Source organism: Onychostoma macrolepis, chromosome 04 (assembly GCF_012432095.1).
Source record: "Onychostoma macrolepis isolate SWU-2019 chromosome 04, ASM1243209v1, whole genome shotgun sequence".
In the NCBI taxonomy this organism is placed as follows: domain Eukaryota; kingdom Metazoa; phylum Chordata; class Actinopteri; order Cypriniformes; family Cyprinidae; genus Onychostoma; species Onychostoma macrolepis.
In genome coordinates this window covers 20,430,333-20,447,999 of record NC_081158.1, presented here as the reverse complement: position 1 = coordinate 20,447,999, position 17,667 = coordinate 20,430,333, and the positions used below count along the sequence as shown (strand labels likewise).

Here is a 17,667-nt window from a genome sequence, read left to right as displayed (position 1 = left end):
GGAGGTCAGTCCTCTGAGCTGAGCCAAATAACACAAAACATATTTGTAAGATCTCACTCATTTAAATGTGGCTGAATGGACATGTGCAACCGTGGTATTACCATGAAGCCTGGGAGTGATGTTATGCCAGCCATCATGCTGCAAAAACACTGCATGAACATGGGAATAACGACTAACACATATAAATGAATTATTGTTTGATTTTTAACACACTTTAAGCAGAGCACACATATTATACACCAAACTATCTTACCTTTTTGTTTCAAAGTTTGGGGGTCAGTGAGATTTTTTTTAATTAATAGTTTTCTTGAGAAATGATGCATTAAATTGATCAACCATGCTAATTTTATAGTGCAATTATATAATAATGTACAAATGACTTCTATTTTAAATAATAGCTATTTTTTTAACATTGTTCATCAATAAATAATGGCTGCTGACAATTCAGCTTTTACAAATTATGTTTTAAAAACTAACAAAACAGGTTATTTTAAGTGGTAATAATATTTCACATTATTAATGTTTTTACTGTACTTTTAATCAAGTAAATGCAGCCATGGTAAGCACCATAAGACTTCTTTCAAAAACACACACACAAAAAAAAGTCATACCAACCCCAAACTTTTGTAAGGTAGTGTGTGAAAAATAAACTGGACTCATTATTAATTTTATTACAAACTATACAGTATTTATTAGACCAACATTAAGTTGTTCCACACGTTAACACACCAAACCCATCAAATCTCTCTTTGAGGAAAGAGTCTCTTGTATAAACTGAGTATTTTCCCATGGTGACATCTGATTGGACTAATAAATGCAGGAACTTCCTGTAACACAATTTATCCAGCATTCCATTCACGTCCATAATTCCAAGTGATGTGATTTTGTCAGATTAAATGCCTGGTTCATGTCCACTGCAAGAGGATCACAGGAAGTCGTACAGATACTTCCCCGCATCAAAGCCTACGGTTCTAGAATTAAAAACACATAAATAGTCAACAAGCTAGCACACAACCATGTAATGGCTGGTAAATGTAATAAAAAAAAATTGTTTACACATGGAATTAACTCAATTTTAGGTAATTATTATCTAGTGCTGTCAAACCATTAATTGCATCCAAAAAAAAGTTTGTTTACATAATACATGTATGTGTAATGTGTATATGTATTATGCATATATAAATACACACACACACACACACACACACACACACACATGCATGTATATATTTCAGAAAAATATAAAATTAAATATTTATTTATAATATAAATTATATGAATATAACTATATACACATGTAAATATTTTCAAAATATATACTGTATGTGTGTGTTTATATATGTGACCCTGGACCACAAAACCAGTCTTAAGTGTAAATTTTTGAAATTTTTCAAAATTAAGTTGAGATATATTTACGGTAAGAAATCTACAAAATATCTTCATGGAACAAAATCTTTACTTAATATCCTAATGATTTTTGGCATAAAAGAAAAATTTATAATTTTGACCCATACAATGTATTTTTGGCTATTGCTACAAATATACCCCAGCGACTTAAGACTGGTTTTGTGGTCCAGGGTCACATATACATAAATATACACAGAACACGCATATATCATGCAAACAAAAACCTTTTGTATGCAATTAATCGTTTGACATCACTAATATGATCATAATAGGTCAGAACCAAGTTCTTGTGTAGGGTAATGTGTATGGAGTAATGCATTAAAGTAGATAGTGACGTTAACACAAAGAGAGACATCCTCCACTTGAAATCTGATCACAAGCAGTCACAGAAGATGCAAGTTTAATATTATCTTTCTTGCCTGAACAATTGTAACTGGATCACAAGACAGACAGAGCAAAAGGTCTAACAATCTCACACACACACCTGGAGATCGCAAGTATGAAGTCCAGTGAAACTGCACATTTGTATTTGGGTGAGTCCAGCTGATCATCGTGCCCCACCTGAGAGAGAAGCTGCAGAGTAACTAGAGATGAAATCTGTAAGACAGAAAGCAAACAATGTATTTCTTATGAATTATAATGATTATATTTAAATATTTATTTAAAAAACGCCATAATATCTGTTTGAAGTTCAATGGTTATTCAAGCTTTCAGGGCGACCAATTTGTGTTTCATAGGAAACTTTATTAGAAAAGTTTTTTAAAATTTAAATGTCACACCGAGTCACGCAGGCAGTTAACCTTAAAGGGGTCATATAATGGTACATGCACTTTTACAAGTTGATTGTACTGAAATGTGTGTTAGCAGTGCCTGTACACAACCATCATAAAATGATAAAAATCCATCCAGTGTTTTTTTTTTAATCTCCTTATTTGTTTTACCCCGTCTCAAATCAAGCCGTTCGACCGCAGACGCCACACGGTCGGACGCCCCTCCCACGATGGTTGATTGACAGCAGTGTTTCAACACAGACCCGCCCTTGCTCGTGAGCGAGCTGTCAATCATAGTTGATATACGCTGGAGCTGTCTATGAGCAGAATGGCGTCTAAGCGATTGTGGTGTTCTGTTCTCGGGTGCAATAATGAACACAGCAGTCATTTTGATGTTCCTAAGTCCGAACCGCTGAAGACACAGTGGCTGAGTTTTGCTTTTGAAGGGAATATTCCCCACGAGCAACGTCAATGTTTTCATGTTTGCGCGAATCATTTTTCACCAGACTGCTTTAGAAGTGAAGGTCAGTATAAAGCTGGTTTTGCTAAGAAGCTGCTCCTGAAAAAAGAATCGGTACCAACTATTCGTGTTCCTGCTGAACCTCCAGAAGAAGTGAGGGTAACGTTTATATTAATCTTTATATTAATCTTTGCAAATCGCTAGCACGCTTCACGATGTATGTGGCTAATGTTTACATTCAGGGTACATGCATGTTTTCTATTTACGACATTCTCAATATAATTAATAATCCCAGGTTTATAATGAACAAAACGTTATGGTTATTGTGTTATTACAAACTGTGTACGCAGGTATTAAAGTTAACATGATAACACTACACTAAGCTTACTTTTGTAGATGGTTTATAACGGTGTCTGTTAAGAAGTAATGTAAAAAATTTAAATAAATAAAAAACAGTTATAACTGCATGAAAATTAATGGTAACAATACCTGCAAAATACTGTTTACATCCTGCAAATGCATATGATCCAAGACTATAAATACTCTAATTGATGTCTTCTTCGGGGCCGTTATCCTGTTCCGGGTCCGACTCCAGTTCGAATTGATACGGTTGCACAGTATCCTCAGAGACTCCCGCTGCCATTCTTCAAAATATACCCTCAACTGTTGTCAAGGCAACACTCCACGTGTGTTGTGTCAAAACGCCCCACAGAACAGAGGGCGGGCGAGCAAAGCTCATTAGTATTTAAAAACACACGCACTAAAACTGTGTGCTGAAAACAGAGCTGTTTTTGAGCAGGTAAAATGAGTGTTTTCTTACAATACTAATGAGAATTTTTAAAGTATATTACAAACTTTCAATATAGACCCTAAAGAATCATATTAGCTTGTACAAAAATGGCATTATATGACCCCTTTAAAAACTTGCCTTCAAACAAGTTTTAAATTACACATTTGTACATTTTACAGCACAAAAAAAATTAAAAAGATTCACAATTTTTTAAGGCCTGGAAGTCAAATTTAAAATGGATAATTAGATGTATTAATATATGAAGATTTTATTTGCAAAAACAGATAACTCAGTTTTTATTAATTTTCATAAATCAAGCTTTTTTTATTGTGTTATGTTTTTATTGTGTTAGTTAGCTGTATTGTTTGTTATTATTATTTAATCAAAACAACCCAACTGCAGTTTGATTGATATTAATTAATTGGAATGCAGGATAAAAAAACAAACCAAAAAAAACATGATTTTTGAACATTTTTAAAAACTCTGTTGTTAATTTATCAAAGAAAACTTATTACATTTTGACAAAAGTATTATAGAAATTATAAAACATTTTTAAAAAGATGAAACACTGCCACCCAGTGTCCAAAATGATTCCATGATTTGCTTGTGCTGCCACATTGTACATAAATCATGTGTTATTGCCTTATATAAGCTAATTAAAATGAATAGCATAGTTTGTTATTATCTGAAACCTCATCATTTGATCAATTAAATTACCTGTGAGAAGATACTGGCTGTAGGTGCAACTCTGCTATCAACCACACTGTAGAATATGGCCAACAGTCTATCAAGAGGAAAAGGCTTCGGTCCCAACAGATGGTTACTCGTCTGCAGCAAAAAGACAAAATCAGAGGGAAAAAAAGATAGATAGATGACATTAATAAACCTGCAGGAAGAACAGTGATGAACAATCAGCAACAGTAGCAACTTCTCACCTTCTCATGTTTCTTCAAGAAATTAGTCTTCCTTATTTTCCCATGACTCTGAAACAAAGACAAGTCTTTTTTTTGTGATCACATACTTCATGAAGGTGCAGTCATGATTCAGTAAGATCTCGTGATCATGTGTAGATAATAAAGAAAATGTACCTTGAGGAAGAAGCGGCGATCTGTGCGAGCAGGGTTAAACGACGCCAGGTAAGCAGCAATCAGCAGAAACTTGGAGTAATACGGCAGCTCTATGTGAGCATGTGCTGATAAACCTACAGAAGGAGGAAAAGACTTCTCAATGGCTGATAATAGCAAAGGAAATAGAAAAATCAAATAAAACTGATTCTGTTTGCTATTAACAATTTTTTAAAATGCCATTTTTAAGGTTGCTAATATTGTTTTATGAGTCTCCTAAAACAGGTTTACATGCATGCAAGGTCAAAAAACACTTTAGTTTTCTCAAAAAATATATTTTATTTTACCTCATTTCTAAATTATTCGTAAACGACTCATGCGAAGCAATTCAAAGAATCTCTCTAAACCCCTCCTTTCCGTGAGCCCTCACTGCTGTGATTGGTCAGATGGCGCAGTCCTTTGTGATGAATATAGCAGTCGTCATTTACTCCCTACATCTGAGCCTCTGAAGACGCAGAGTATTAACGTTACTTTCGCTTTGAAGTGAATGCACTGATTCACGATCTGCCTAAATGCGTCTTTGTTCGTGCGAATCATTCGTGATTCAGCTTCATCTACAGAAGTAGTGAGTATAAGGGTTTTTTATGAATCTTTGCAAATCGCCTTTCCTAATAATGAGCTAGCTTCTCGCTAAAGTAAACAGTACTGCTCGTCACCCAACGGAAGAGAGGGGCGGGGTCAGCAGAGCTCATTAGCATTTAAAGAAACATGGACTAGAATGGCTTGCTAAAAACAGCTTATTTTGACAGGTTTAAAAAGGTGTTTCTTACACTACCATTGAGAAATTTTAACCAAAGACTTTTAATTAAGACCCTAAAGAATCATATCAACTTGTGCAAAATGGGCATCCGATGACCCCTTTAAAAATTAAATTGAAACGCATAAATTCATTTCAAATGTAACTTTAGAGTGCTTTTTGACCCACCGAAGTATGACTTAAGTGCATCTTTATATATAAATTTATAATTCCACTGTCCTAGAAATATGGGTAAGTGACCTGCAGAACTGACAAGCATTTTATGCTAAACTAAAATATATTTTGTCATTTCTATTGAAACCTGTATGTAATTTACTTAAATATATGTCTACTTACACATTTAAATTGAAATTGCAATTTAGTAATACCTAAAATATATTAATATAGAATAACATGACAGTTATTGTAATCAAGTACATTTAGTGTTTGGCGATATCCTTTTTATAACTTTACAATATTACAAAGTGCATTTTAAGTGTAAGAAACACTGATAAAGTGTACTCTTATGTGACCTTACATTTAATTAATATTACATTATCAGCTTTTCATTATACTTTTAATGCAATTATTTTTCATAAGAGTTGTTCAAATCCCTAACCTTTAGTAGGGTAATAACAACAACAACAACGCTGATGATACTGGCCTTAAACACACCACTATCAAATTATTGTGAAATATGACTCATCAGGGCAGCTAATGTGAGGTCAGAGGGTCGATATGAGTAGACATCTTGGCAGTCTATCCTAGAAAAGCACTGGACACAGCTTTTAGCAGCCCTATGCAGATGGTCCGTGAGGGCATGACTGAGGATCTGAGACTAAGGCCTGTCTGAACACAAAGAGTGTGTGTCTGTCTGTGTACCTCTGAGGGTCGTGGCCTCCTTCTCGTCCATCTGCTGCTGCTCCCATTGCATGCTGATTGAAGTAAACCAGAACACACAAACAATCAGAGACTGATGTGATGCACAGCTCAAGCACTCAGAAATCACACAGCACTAACAAACCTGGACACCTCTCGGAGGTAAACCGTCTGCATGGCTCTCTGCAGATGGGGCTCAATGTTTTTCCATAACTTGTGAATATCACTCTCTTTGGCTGAAGGAAGCAAGAAAAGATTTCAAACGCCGTATACTGACACACAAAAAAAGGAGTTTAGTATATTTAAAGGGACAGAGCACTCAAAAAAGAAAATGGCATAATTCATATATGCATCATTCATATATAAATGCATCATTCATTCATTCATTCATCAGATCAGGAAAGCTACTGAACTACTTTAAAGGAACAGCTACCCCAAAACTGAACATTTGCTGAAAATTTACTCAGCCTTCCAATATACAGGTGCATCTCAATAAATTAGAATGTAGTGGAAAAGTTCATTTATTTCAGTAATTTAACTCAATTTGTGAAACTTGTGTATTAAATAAATTCAATGCACACAGACTGAAGTAGTTTAAGTCTTTGGTTCTTTTAATTGTATTGATTTTGGCTCACATTTAACAAAAACCCACCAATTCACTATCTCAACAAATTAGAATACTTCATAAGACCAATAAAAAAAACATTTTTAGTGAATTGTTGGCCTTCTGGAAAGTATGTTCATTTACTGTATATGTACTCAATACTTGGTAGGGGCTCCTTTTGCTTTAATTACTGCCTCAATTCGGCGTGGCATGGAGGTGATCAGTTTGTGGCACTGCTGAGGTGGTATGGAAGCCCAGGTTGCTTTGATAGCAGCCTTCAGCTCATCTGCATTGTTGGGTCTGGTGTCTCTCATCTTCCTCTTGACAATACCCCATAGATTCTCTATGGGGTTCAGGTCTGGTGAGTTTGCTGGCCAATCAAGCACAGTAACACTATGGTCATTGAACCAGCTTTTGGTACCTTTGGCAGTGTGGGCAGGTGCCAAGTCCTGCTGGAAAATGAAATCAGCATCTCCATAAAGCTTGTCAACAGAAGGAAGCATGAAGTGCTCTAAAATTTCCTGGTAGATGGCTGCGTTGACTTTGGACTTCAGAAAACACAGCGAACCAACACCAGCAGATGACATGGCAGCCCAAATCATCACTGACTGTGGAAACTTCACACTGGACTTCAAGCAACATGGATTCTGTACCTCTCCACTCTTCCTTCAGACTCTGGGACCTTGATTTCCAAATGAAATGCAAAATTTACTTTCATCTGAAAAGAGGACATTGGACCACTGAGCAACAGTCCAGTTCTTTTTCTCCACAGCCCAGTTAAGACGCTTCTGACGTTGTCTCTGCTTCAGAAGTGGCTTGGTAGCCTTTTTCCTGAAGACGTCTGAGCGTGGTGACTCTTGATGCACCGACTCCAGCTTCAGTTCTCTCCTTGTGAAGCTCTCACAAGTGTTTAAATCAGCTTCGCTTGACAGTATTCTCAAGCTTGCAGTGATCACTGTTGCTTGTGCAGTCAACTTTGCATTTAATATGCTTTGATACAGCACTTTGTAAACAGCCACACTTTTCAGTAATGACCCTCTGTGACTTACTCTCTTTGTGGAGGGCGTCAATGTTCGTCTTCTGGACCATTGCCAAGTCAGCAATAGATCAAGAGATACCCGGAATTTATACTGTAGGGATGGTCATTTATTAAAACTCAAATGTAAATATTCTAATAATGTAATATTTTGAGATACTGATTTTTGACTTTCATGAGCTGTAAGCTCTAATCATCAAAATTAAAACAAAAAAAAAAAACTTTTGAAATGTTTTACTTTACATGCAATGAATCTAAAATATATGAAAGTTTCACTTTTTGAAATAACTTGCATGAAACAATGAACTTTCACGACATTCTAATTTATTGAGATGCACCTGTATAGATAAATTTGTTTTTTTTCCCATCAGAACAGATATGGAGAAATTTTGCATTACATCACTTGCTCACCAATGGATCCACTGCAGTGAATAGGTGCCGTCAGAATGAGAGTCTAAACAGTGGATAAAATCACAATAATCCACAAGTGATCTACACAATGTGAGAAGACAATAGTAGACAGACTTTTTCAATGGAGGAAGCGTTATTATGGATTATGGACTGGTGTTTTGGCCAAAAGTGATGGTTTAAAGTGAAATGCCTTAATGCTACATTTGTTCCTTACAAAACGTCCATCTTCTGACTTCACAAGACATTAATTGAACTGGAGTCAATTGCTTGTTGATTATTGTGATGTTTTTATCAGCTGTTTGGTCTCTCATTCTGATGGAACCCATTCATTGCAGAGGATCAAACATTTAAACATAATACAGACTACAGAGGCTCAAATTTGTTCAACACAAAAATACAGATTTCAGACAACATGAGGGTGAACAGATTATATAATTAGTATTTCTGTGTACACTATGCCTTTAAATGGAAAAGTTAAATCTAAGTATTGCTCAGTTGTGTTTAAATATTTTACCTTCTCCTTTCTCCAGGGGTTCACAGAACTTGGAGAAATTCAGGGCAGCCTGTTTAAATGAAATTTTAAACTGTGCATTTTAGTATATTTAGCATTTTAGTACCACCTAATTTATTGTGTCTCCATAAAGCTGGAGAGAAGCAAATCACTTTCTACTGGTTCATGAGCACCTGCTACATCATAAAAACTGCTACAAAATAACTGCTGTTTGTTGTGATAGACTCAGATAGTATGATCTCACCAGGTGCCTGAGCTCTCTCAGATCTCTGCATACTGAGAAGAAGACCCCCAGCAGGATGTTTATGTAGGAAGCGTAGAGCTCAGGTGTGTAGGAAGGGTGATGATCCCGAGACAGAATCTGCACAAGCTCCGCTGAGAGATCAGAAAAAAGGATTTTAGACAATTCACACATCCATTCGAGTATTAAATATCCTCGGCCCCGTTTGCACCCGGTATTAACGCTCATCTCAGGTGAGAGCCTCTGATTTTGTGATTGTGTTACTGTATGTTGAAAAAGCTCTAAAACGTGTTGACAAATGCACTAGAATTTTAATCTCATCACAAAATGTGATCCAGCAGAATAATCACGGTTATATAAAGCTTTGGGATACTGACAAATTTGATCTTCACTCATATTAACATGACCTCACTAGTCAGTTTGTGCTGCAATTATATAATAAAAAAAAAAGGTCTTTATTACATAATCAAAATCTGTTATTTGATGCCCATCTTTCACTGTGATGGTCTTACCCTCTTACCTTTACTGTAGTCTGGAAAATTAAAGAGCAGAGGTTCAAAGCAGCCAGTGTTGGGCCGAAACTTTTCCCACACAATTTCGCTGAGCAAGATGACCGTCACATTATCATTTACCTGCCAAAGAGTGTGAAAATGATAAATGGAGAGATATAGAGATATAGATATATATATAGCTAATCTCCAATGTATAACAATGACTATTAACAAGCAAAGTCTCCACAAAATCTCAAGTCTCCGCCAGAGGTCAGATAAAGAATGAAGAAAAGAGAATTTGCTTACCAGACATACAGTAAGAGTATATAAAGAACAAGTATTCTACTTGATGCAGTAAAGCATTAGTTAAACTGAGCACTTACCAATTCCTGTAGGCGCAGAAGAGCAGGAAGCAGACTGAAATCCATATCTCTCATGCGTTCAGCTCTGTCCAGAATCTACAGGGACATTATATGACATTATGTCACAACCTGCACAGACATAACATTCTGACTCCAGTCCAAACATATTATTGAATCAATATTATACTACACAGTCATAGCAAAAAATATCGGCACCCTTGCAATTCTGTCAGAAAATGCAACACTTCTCTCAGAAAATTGTTCCAACTGCAAATGTTTTGGTATTCACGTGCTTATTGTTTTTGTTTGCACTGCAACAACACAAAAAAACAGAAGAAAAGTCTTGATACTTGATAAAATTTCACACAGAACTCAAAAATGGACTGGACAAAATTATAGGCACCTTGTCAAAATTGTAAGAAATAATTGCTTTTCAAGCATGTGATGTTTCTGTAATTTGTATTTAGACACACCTGTGGCAAGTAACAGGTGTGTGCAATATAGTAATCACACTTGCAACCAGTTAAAATGGAGAAAAGTTGACTCAACCTTTGTGCTGTGTGTCACACTGAGCATGGAGAAAAGAAAGAAATGTAAAGAGTTGTCTGTGGATTTGAGGGAAAAAATTGTGGAAAAACATGGACAATCTCAAGGCTACAAGTCCATCTCCAGAGATCTTAATGTTCCTGTGTCCACTGTGCGCAATATCATCAAGAGGTTTACAGCCCATGGCACTGTAGCTAACCTCCCTGGACTTGGACGGAAGAGCAAAATTAATGAAAAATTACAACGAAGGATTGTTCGAATGGTGGATAAAGAACCCCGATTAACTTCCAAACAAATTCAAGCTGATCTGCAGACACAGGGTACAACAGTGTCAGCTCGCACTATCCGTCACCATCTGAATGAAAAGGGACGCTATGGTAGGAGACCCAGGACGACACCACTGCTGACACAAAGGCATAAAAAAGCAAGATTGGAGTTTGCCAAAACTTATGTGACAAAACCACAATCCTTCTGGGAGAACATACTGTGGACAGAAAGTAGAGCTTTTTGGTAAAGGACATCATGGCACCGTTTACAGAAAAATAAATGAGGCCTTCAAAGAAAAGAACACAGTCCCTACAGTCAAACATGGTGGAGGTTCAAAGATGTTTTGGGGTTGCTTTGCTGCTTCTGGCACTGGATGCCTTGACTGTGAATGGTATCATAAAATCTGATGATTACCGAAGAATTTTGGGGTGCAACGTAGTGGCCAGTGTCAGACAGCTGCGTCTCCACCAGAGGTCATGGGTCTTCCAGCAGGACAATGACCCAAAACACACTTCAAAAAGCACTCAAACAAAGCGCTGGAGAGTTCTGAAATGACCAGCAATGAATCCAGATCTGAATCCCATAGAACACCTGTGGAGAGATCTCAACACAGCAGTTGGGAGAAGGCATCCTTCAAATCTGAATGACCTGGAGCAGTTTGCAAAATTCCAGTAGAGGGGTGTAAGAAACTCATTCATGGTTACTGGAAGCGATTGATTTCAGTTATTTTTTCCAAAGGGGGTGCTACCAAATATTAAGTTTAGGGTGCCAATAATTTTGTCCAGTGCATGTTTTGGTTTCTGTGTGGAATTGTATCACATTTGACTTTTCTTCTCTGTTTTTTTGTTTTGTTTTGTTCCAATGCAAACAAAAAATAAATAAATGTGAGTACCAAAACATTTGCAACTGCAACAATTTTCTGAGAGAAGGGTTGCATTTTCTGACAGAATTGCAAGGGTGCCGATATTTTTGGCCATGACTGTAATATGCTAACAAACTCACTATATAGCGTGTCTGAGTGGCCGGCGAGTTGGAGCTCATCTGTTTGTACAGTCGCACAAAATCTGACAAAGATGGGCAACGGGGAAGCAATGCTGCAGCATCGGCCCCAAAAAAGGCAGACAACACCTGGTTAAAGAGAAGCCCACTGGACACACACTCAACACAGTCCACTGACGCATGGGGGAGCTGAAACACACACACACAATAACAAAACTTCAGTCAATGTCTTAGTTATTTTACATTTAGTACACACTTTTACTCAAAGCAACTTTCAATACACTTACTACAGTAATAATTCTTCTGAAGAAATCTGAATTCAAGCTGGAATTAAAACTAGATTTTCAATCACTACTACTGCAATCACTTTTAAAGGCTGGAATACACAACAAGACTTTTAAAACTCAAGGTATCATACACTTGCCTACTTTGTAAATGGTTACAGAGAAAAACTTCATAAACTACATGACTAAAGATTCACACACTACCAGACTTACAAGTTGTTCCAAACACAACAAACGCAAGCAGAAACATGCACCTCCTTTCTAGAAATCAAGACAAGTGAAAATAATGTATATTTAATAATACATGTTTGATATTCTCAGACTGGATAGATTAATAGTCTGGAGTCTGTGTCCATCATTCACTATGAATTTTTCAGTGACAAACTGCACAAAATCTGCAGACTGGTTCTGACTTTCACCAACTAGTGTTGACTCCTTCAAACTGTAATTGGGAAAAAAGTTGTGTAGTGCATTCCATAAATACAGGTGCTGGTCATATAATTAGAATATCATCAAAAAGTTGATTTCACTAATTCCATTCAAAAAGTGAAACTTGTATATTATATTCATTCATTACACATAGACTGATATATTTCAAATGTTTATTTCTTTTAATTTTGATGACTAGAGCTTACAGCTCATGAAAGTCAAAAATCAGTATCTCAAAATATTAGAATATTACTTAAGACCAATACAAAGAAAGGATTTTTAGAAATCTTGGCCAACTGAAAAGTATGAAAATGAAAAGTATGAGCATGTACAGCACTCAATACTTAGTTGGGGCTCCTTTTGCCTGAATTACTGCAGCAATGCGGCGTGGCATGGAGTCGATCAGTCTGTGGCACTGCTCAGGTGTTATGAGAGACCAGGTTGCTCTGATAGTGGCCTTCAGGTCATCTGCATTGTTGGGTCTGGTGTCTCTCATCTTCCTCTTGACAATACCCCACAGATTCTCTATGGGGTTCAGGTCAGGCGAGTTTGCTGGCCAATCAAGCACAGTAACACTGCGATCATTGAACCAGCTTTTGGTACCTTTGGCAGTGTGGGCAGGTGCCAAGTCCTGCTGGAAAATGAAATCAGCATCTCCATAAAGCTTGTCAACAGAAGGAAGCATGAAGTGCTCTTAAATTTCCTGGTAGATGGCTGCGTTGACTTTGGACTTCAGAAAACACAGTGGACCAACACCAGCAGGTGACATGGCAGCCCAAATCATCACTGACTGTGGAAACTTTACACTGGACTTCAAGCAACATGGATTCTGTGCCTCTCCACTCTTCCTTCAGACTCTGGGACCTTGATTTCCAAATGAAATGTAAAATTTACTTTCATCTGAAAAGAGGACTTTGGACCATTGAGCAACAGTCCAGTTCTTTTTCTCCGCAGCCCAGGTAAGATGCTTCTGACGTTGTCTCTGGTTCAGAAGTGGCTTGGTAGCCCTTTTCCTGAAGACGTCTGAGCGTGGTGACTCTTGATGCACTGACTCCAGCTTCAGTTCTCTCCTTGTGTAGCTCTCCCAAGTGTTTGAATCGGCTTTGCTTGACTGTATTCTCAAGCTTGCGGTCATCCCTGTTGCTTGTGCACCTTTTCCTACCCAAATTCTTCCTTCCAGTCAACTTTGCATTTAATATGCTTTGATACAGCACTCTGTAAACAGCCACACCTTTCAGTAATGACCTTCTGTGACTTACCCTCTTTGTGGAGGGTGTCAATGTTCGTCTTCTGGATCATTGCCAAGTCAGCAGTCTTCCCCATTATTGTGGTTTCAAAGAACAAGAGATACCCAGAATTTATACTGTAGGGATGGTCATTTATTCAAACTCAAATGTAAATATTCTAATATTTTGAGATACTGATTTTTGACTTTCATGAGCTGTAAGCTCTAATCATCAAAATTAAAAGAAATAAACATTTGAAATATATCAGTCTGTGTGTAATGAATGAATATAATATACAAGTTTCACTTTTTGAATGTAATTAGTGAAATAAATCAACTTTTTGATGATATTCTAATTATATGACCAGCACCTGTAAACACTTTTACAGGTTTTATAAACCACACCTTTCCAAACACTCAGTTTTCATGTTCTTACCAAAGCCACTAGAAGGCAAGCCTGCAACCTTCAGCCAAAAAAGCGTAACGGCTAAAGCTAACGCTTCCGATTTGGCAGTATGTTGGAAAGGAGACCAGAGGCAGTTTCTTTTTTTTTTTTTTAATGGATGTCAATGGAGGAGAGGCTTCACTACGCCAAATAAACAGCTTTTTAGAGGAAACAGCTTATTTAATGAATTGACCGCCTATCTGCTAATCTTCAACATGTTTTACACTAAATACTTCTGGATTAAACTATTTTTAGAGAGTTTACAACGAAAAAAAAATGCCGTTTTATAAGAGAAGTCACTGACTTTTTGCAACAGGTAGGATTCAGCTTACGGCACTTCTCATTTATTCCTATGGTATCCGTAAACGGCGATTGAGTGTCGCACAACTCTTGACTGAAATTCAATGACGTCAAGGCTGTAATGTGATTGGTTATTAAGGCACACGTGATCCAACTTGACCGTTACGCTTTCTCCAACAGTAAGTAATACAGACCCTCTCATCTCCCTACAGAAACCCCTAGTCCAAATACCCACACTTGCGGTCTTGGCCACTTGAGAGGAAGTAAGTGCGCAAGACTATCCCAAGTCTTCAAAACAACAAAGCACACTAAATCCACACCATCTCGAATGGCTTAGTGTATCCCATCATGCATCATGTTCTGGAAATAAATCTTGAGACTTTTTGCCGAGATCTCGCAAAAGATCACAGAAACCTTTCCAGTGCAAGTTAAATATTACTATAATAGGCTAATTAGATATTATATAATTTGGTAGAAAAACAAAAGCGTTGCACGTTTTATTGGTGCAAAGATGAGTAGTGATGATATATATTTTGTACAACATTTGCAACTGCTTTTTAATCACTTAATCAGAAGCACCAAAAATGTAATTGTGTCATCTGTTATAGGGACTACTGAACAAGACATTTAGAAGTTGATTTTAAAATGCAAAGTATTTAAGATAAAAATAAAGTTATGGAAACGCTTGCATTTTTACAACACCATAAGTGTGTCCCATCAAGTAATGGAAAGTTCGACACACTTGTGGTCTTCATCCTACAGGAAATACTTCATATAAGTAGTCAAGTGCAAAGACTGCAAGTGTGGGTATTTGGACAAAGCATAAGACAATATCTGTTCTTACCTCCAAGTCTTTCATGATGGAGAGCACCACATGACTCTTTCCTGTTGATCTGTGGCCATAGATGAAGATTGAAGGATAACTGTATTGATCAGGCTGTTAACAGACAGAGAAACCACAGCTCACATTAACTACAGACATGTGTGTGTGACTTGATATTTAACAATATCACACAGTTGAAAGATGCTTATTTCAGTAGCCCCTAATTGAAGAATCACCTACGTTTAACTATTTTTAATTGAATAAAAAGTATATAAACAACATAACCATCTTTAATAAAATAAATAAATCAAAATATAGGTCTTTAACTCACCTGTCCCATGAGCGACAGCAGTGACAAGAGCTGTGTCTCTCTGCATGGCAGTCTGTCAGCCAGAGAGCGCAGTGTGTCCTCAGCATAACCGGGACACTGCAGTGTCACAGACATTCTCTGATCATAATAAAACATCTGTATTAGTGCAATGTTAAAAAAACAACCTTATGTAGCATTTCAGACTAGAGTTACAGATGATAAGAAACGACTTGCGTCGACAATCTTTAAACTTAATCTTAAACGCTAAAAAGCACAGACATTCATCCGATGCATATACATAGCCATTTAAAAACCAAAACCGCAAGAACACACTGTGAATAATATTTACACGTGTTCAAACCAGCAAACCGCTTCGTTATGCGGCCACTAATCAAAACAAGCATCAGAAACACCTACACGTTACTTGAGCAGATGAGAAACGAAGAGTTTTATTTTCAGCTTGATCCTTTCCTTGCAGGATAAACTTCACATCACTTTTCCCGCGCGGTTCAAGAAGGACGTCACGACGAGTCCGCGTCATTTCCGGACATGAGTCTGGGATTTGTAGTTCTCTGCGGTTTAAATCCCAACGCTCTTGAATTTAATTTTTAAACGTTTAAAAACCGAGAATCCATATAACCGTCGGCCTGAAAGCCAGCAGAGACACAGGTGAATTTGTATATAATTTTAGGGAATATAAATGTATTCTCCAGGCATGCAAGCGTCTCTCCGTCTGCTATGCGGAGAGGAGTGACAGACGCAGCCTGAATAACGTTATTCGGGTGTGACAGAAATCTGCGCTGTTCGCTCGAGCGCGTCTCACTGAGATCCTCACGCGCGGCATGAATCTCATCCCAGCGTTTATTTACTCAGACGACATCGCTGTGGTCAGGTGTAATGTGTTTTATTGCTCTGAGATGTGCGCACAGGATTAAATCGGATGGAGCAGCGGTACGCCGTTAAGCCAGTAACCGAGAGGAGAGCGATATTTGCGTTAAATCTGAGAAGAATGGACACGCAAAATATGATGCAGTGCAAGTGTCGTCATCTGAACATCCGTTATTTCTGTTAAACGCCGCACAGCGAGATTTATCTCGGAGAGTCCTTGTCCTAGCCTCATGGAAACAACCTTTGGGACTGTATAAGGTAGATTATTGTTCATATAAATATTTATTTTAATATATATATATATATATATAAAGGTCTTTAATCTAGTAAGGTTTGGGTATTCGCAAACCATCCATGTATTATTAATTTATTCGGGTCATCATTAAGTATTCATACTGACATTTCCGTTGGGAATATTATCTCTGATGCACCGGAATGCGTCTTCTTCATATGAGCTGTGTCTTCATATGAGTTTAGTCATTATTTTTGCTGTCCCAAGTGTGATTATTCACCTTAATGAGATTGCTTGGCTGAATGATGCGGATGCATAGAGGCTGAATGAGAAGAGAGCTGGAAGAGAACATCATTGGAGTCACGGACAGACTGCCACATCCACGCTGAACGAAGCACTGTGACATCTGGCGCTAAAACTGCTTAGTCTGTCGCGACATCTGTGAGCTGGTCTGTCTGTACTTGAGTTTTTAGGTGGCACCCCAAGCAACATCCAGAGAGGACCGAGTCCGGATTGAAACCACAGAGGACTAAATGCAGAGTGGACTGAATTCATAAAAGTAGATTTAACCCAGACACGATCTGATTCCAGACAGGACCTGAATCCAGTCGCAATCTTGATAGGATCTGAATCCAGACTGAATTCTTAAAGGACCTAAATCTAGACTGAATCCAGATACAACCTGAATCCAGAAAGGATATGAATTCGGACTGAATCTGTAAAGGACCTGAGTGCAGTGTGAGCTCGTGGCGTATCTAAGTCCAAATTGAATCCTGATTTAACCTAAATCTAGACTTCATCCTGATCTAACCAGAATCCAGTATCAATCCAAAAAGCACCTAAATCTGGACTGAATCCAGACAGGACCTGAATCCAGCTAGAACCTAAATCTAGATTCAATCCAGATCGGACCAGAATTTAGACTCAATTCAGATAGGAGCTAAATCCAGATAGAACTGAGTGCAGTTTGAATCTACCGTGGACCTGAGTCCAAACTGAATCCAGACAGAACCTTAATCTAGATTCAGTCCAGATAGGATTTAGGCCTGAGAACTGAATCCAGACTAAATAGAGTCATCCATAGGGGACTTGAGTCC

General features: G+C 37.6%; 1 protein-coding gene across 3 annotated transcripts; it reads right to left on the bottom strand.

Annotated features, from left to right (window-relative positions):
• Positions 1-481: 481 nt before the first annotated feature.
• orc5 (origin recognition complex, subunit 5) lies at positions 482-17,598 on the bottom strand. Of its 3 annotated transcripts, none has more exons than XM_058773706.1 (15): positions 16,851-17,598; positions 15,472-15,588; positions 15,162-15,254; positions 11,638-11,823; positions 9,844-9,918; positions 9,490-9,601; positions 8,973-9,103; positions 8,732-8,780; positions 6,312-6,402; positions 6,170-6,222; positions 4,516-4,628; positions 4,363-4,410; positions 4,145-4,255; positions 1,892-2,004; positions 482-971 (listed from the first exon to the last, which is right to left on the bottom strand). In XM_058773706.1, the coding sequence occupies exons 1-15, from the start codon at positions 16,974-16,976 to the stop codon at positions 926-928; spliced, it is 1,464 nt and encodes a 487-aa protein (XP_058629689.1). In that variant the 5' UTR covers positions 16,977-17,598; the 3' UTR covers positions 482-925. The 3 variants fall into 3 exon arrangements, with proteins under 3 accessions (XP_058629689.1, XP_058629691.1, XP_058629690.1); XM_058773708.1 differs by lacking the exon at positions 16,851-17,598 and adding an exon at positions 15,800-15,863 and having other exon boundaries at positions 485-971; XM_058773707.1 differs by lacking the exon at positions 16,851-17,598 and adding an exon at positions 15,868-16,021 and having other exon boundaries at positions 488-971.
• Between the last annotated feature and the right edge of the window lie 69 nt (positions 17,599-17,667).

Bases quoted from the DNA above. Each gene is read 5' to 3' on its own strand.
- orc5 (XM_058773706.1), bottom strand. From the start codon at position 16,976: ATGTCACAGTGCTTCGTTCAGCGTGGATGTGGCAGTCTGTCCGTGACT. The intron at 15,589-16,850 runs GTGAATAATCAC...TATTATGATCAG, and splicing joins AGCCAAGCAATCTCATTAAG to AGAATGTCTGTGACACTGCA. The intron at 6,403-8,731 runs GTAAAATATTTA...TGCTTCCTTCAG, and splicing joins ACCCCTGGAGAAAGGAGAAG to CCAAAGAGAGTGATATTCAC.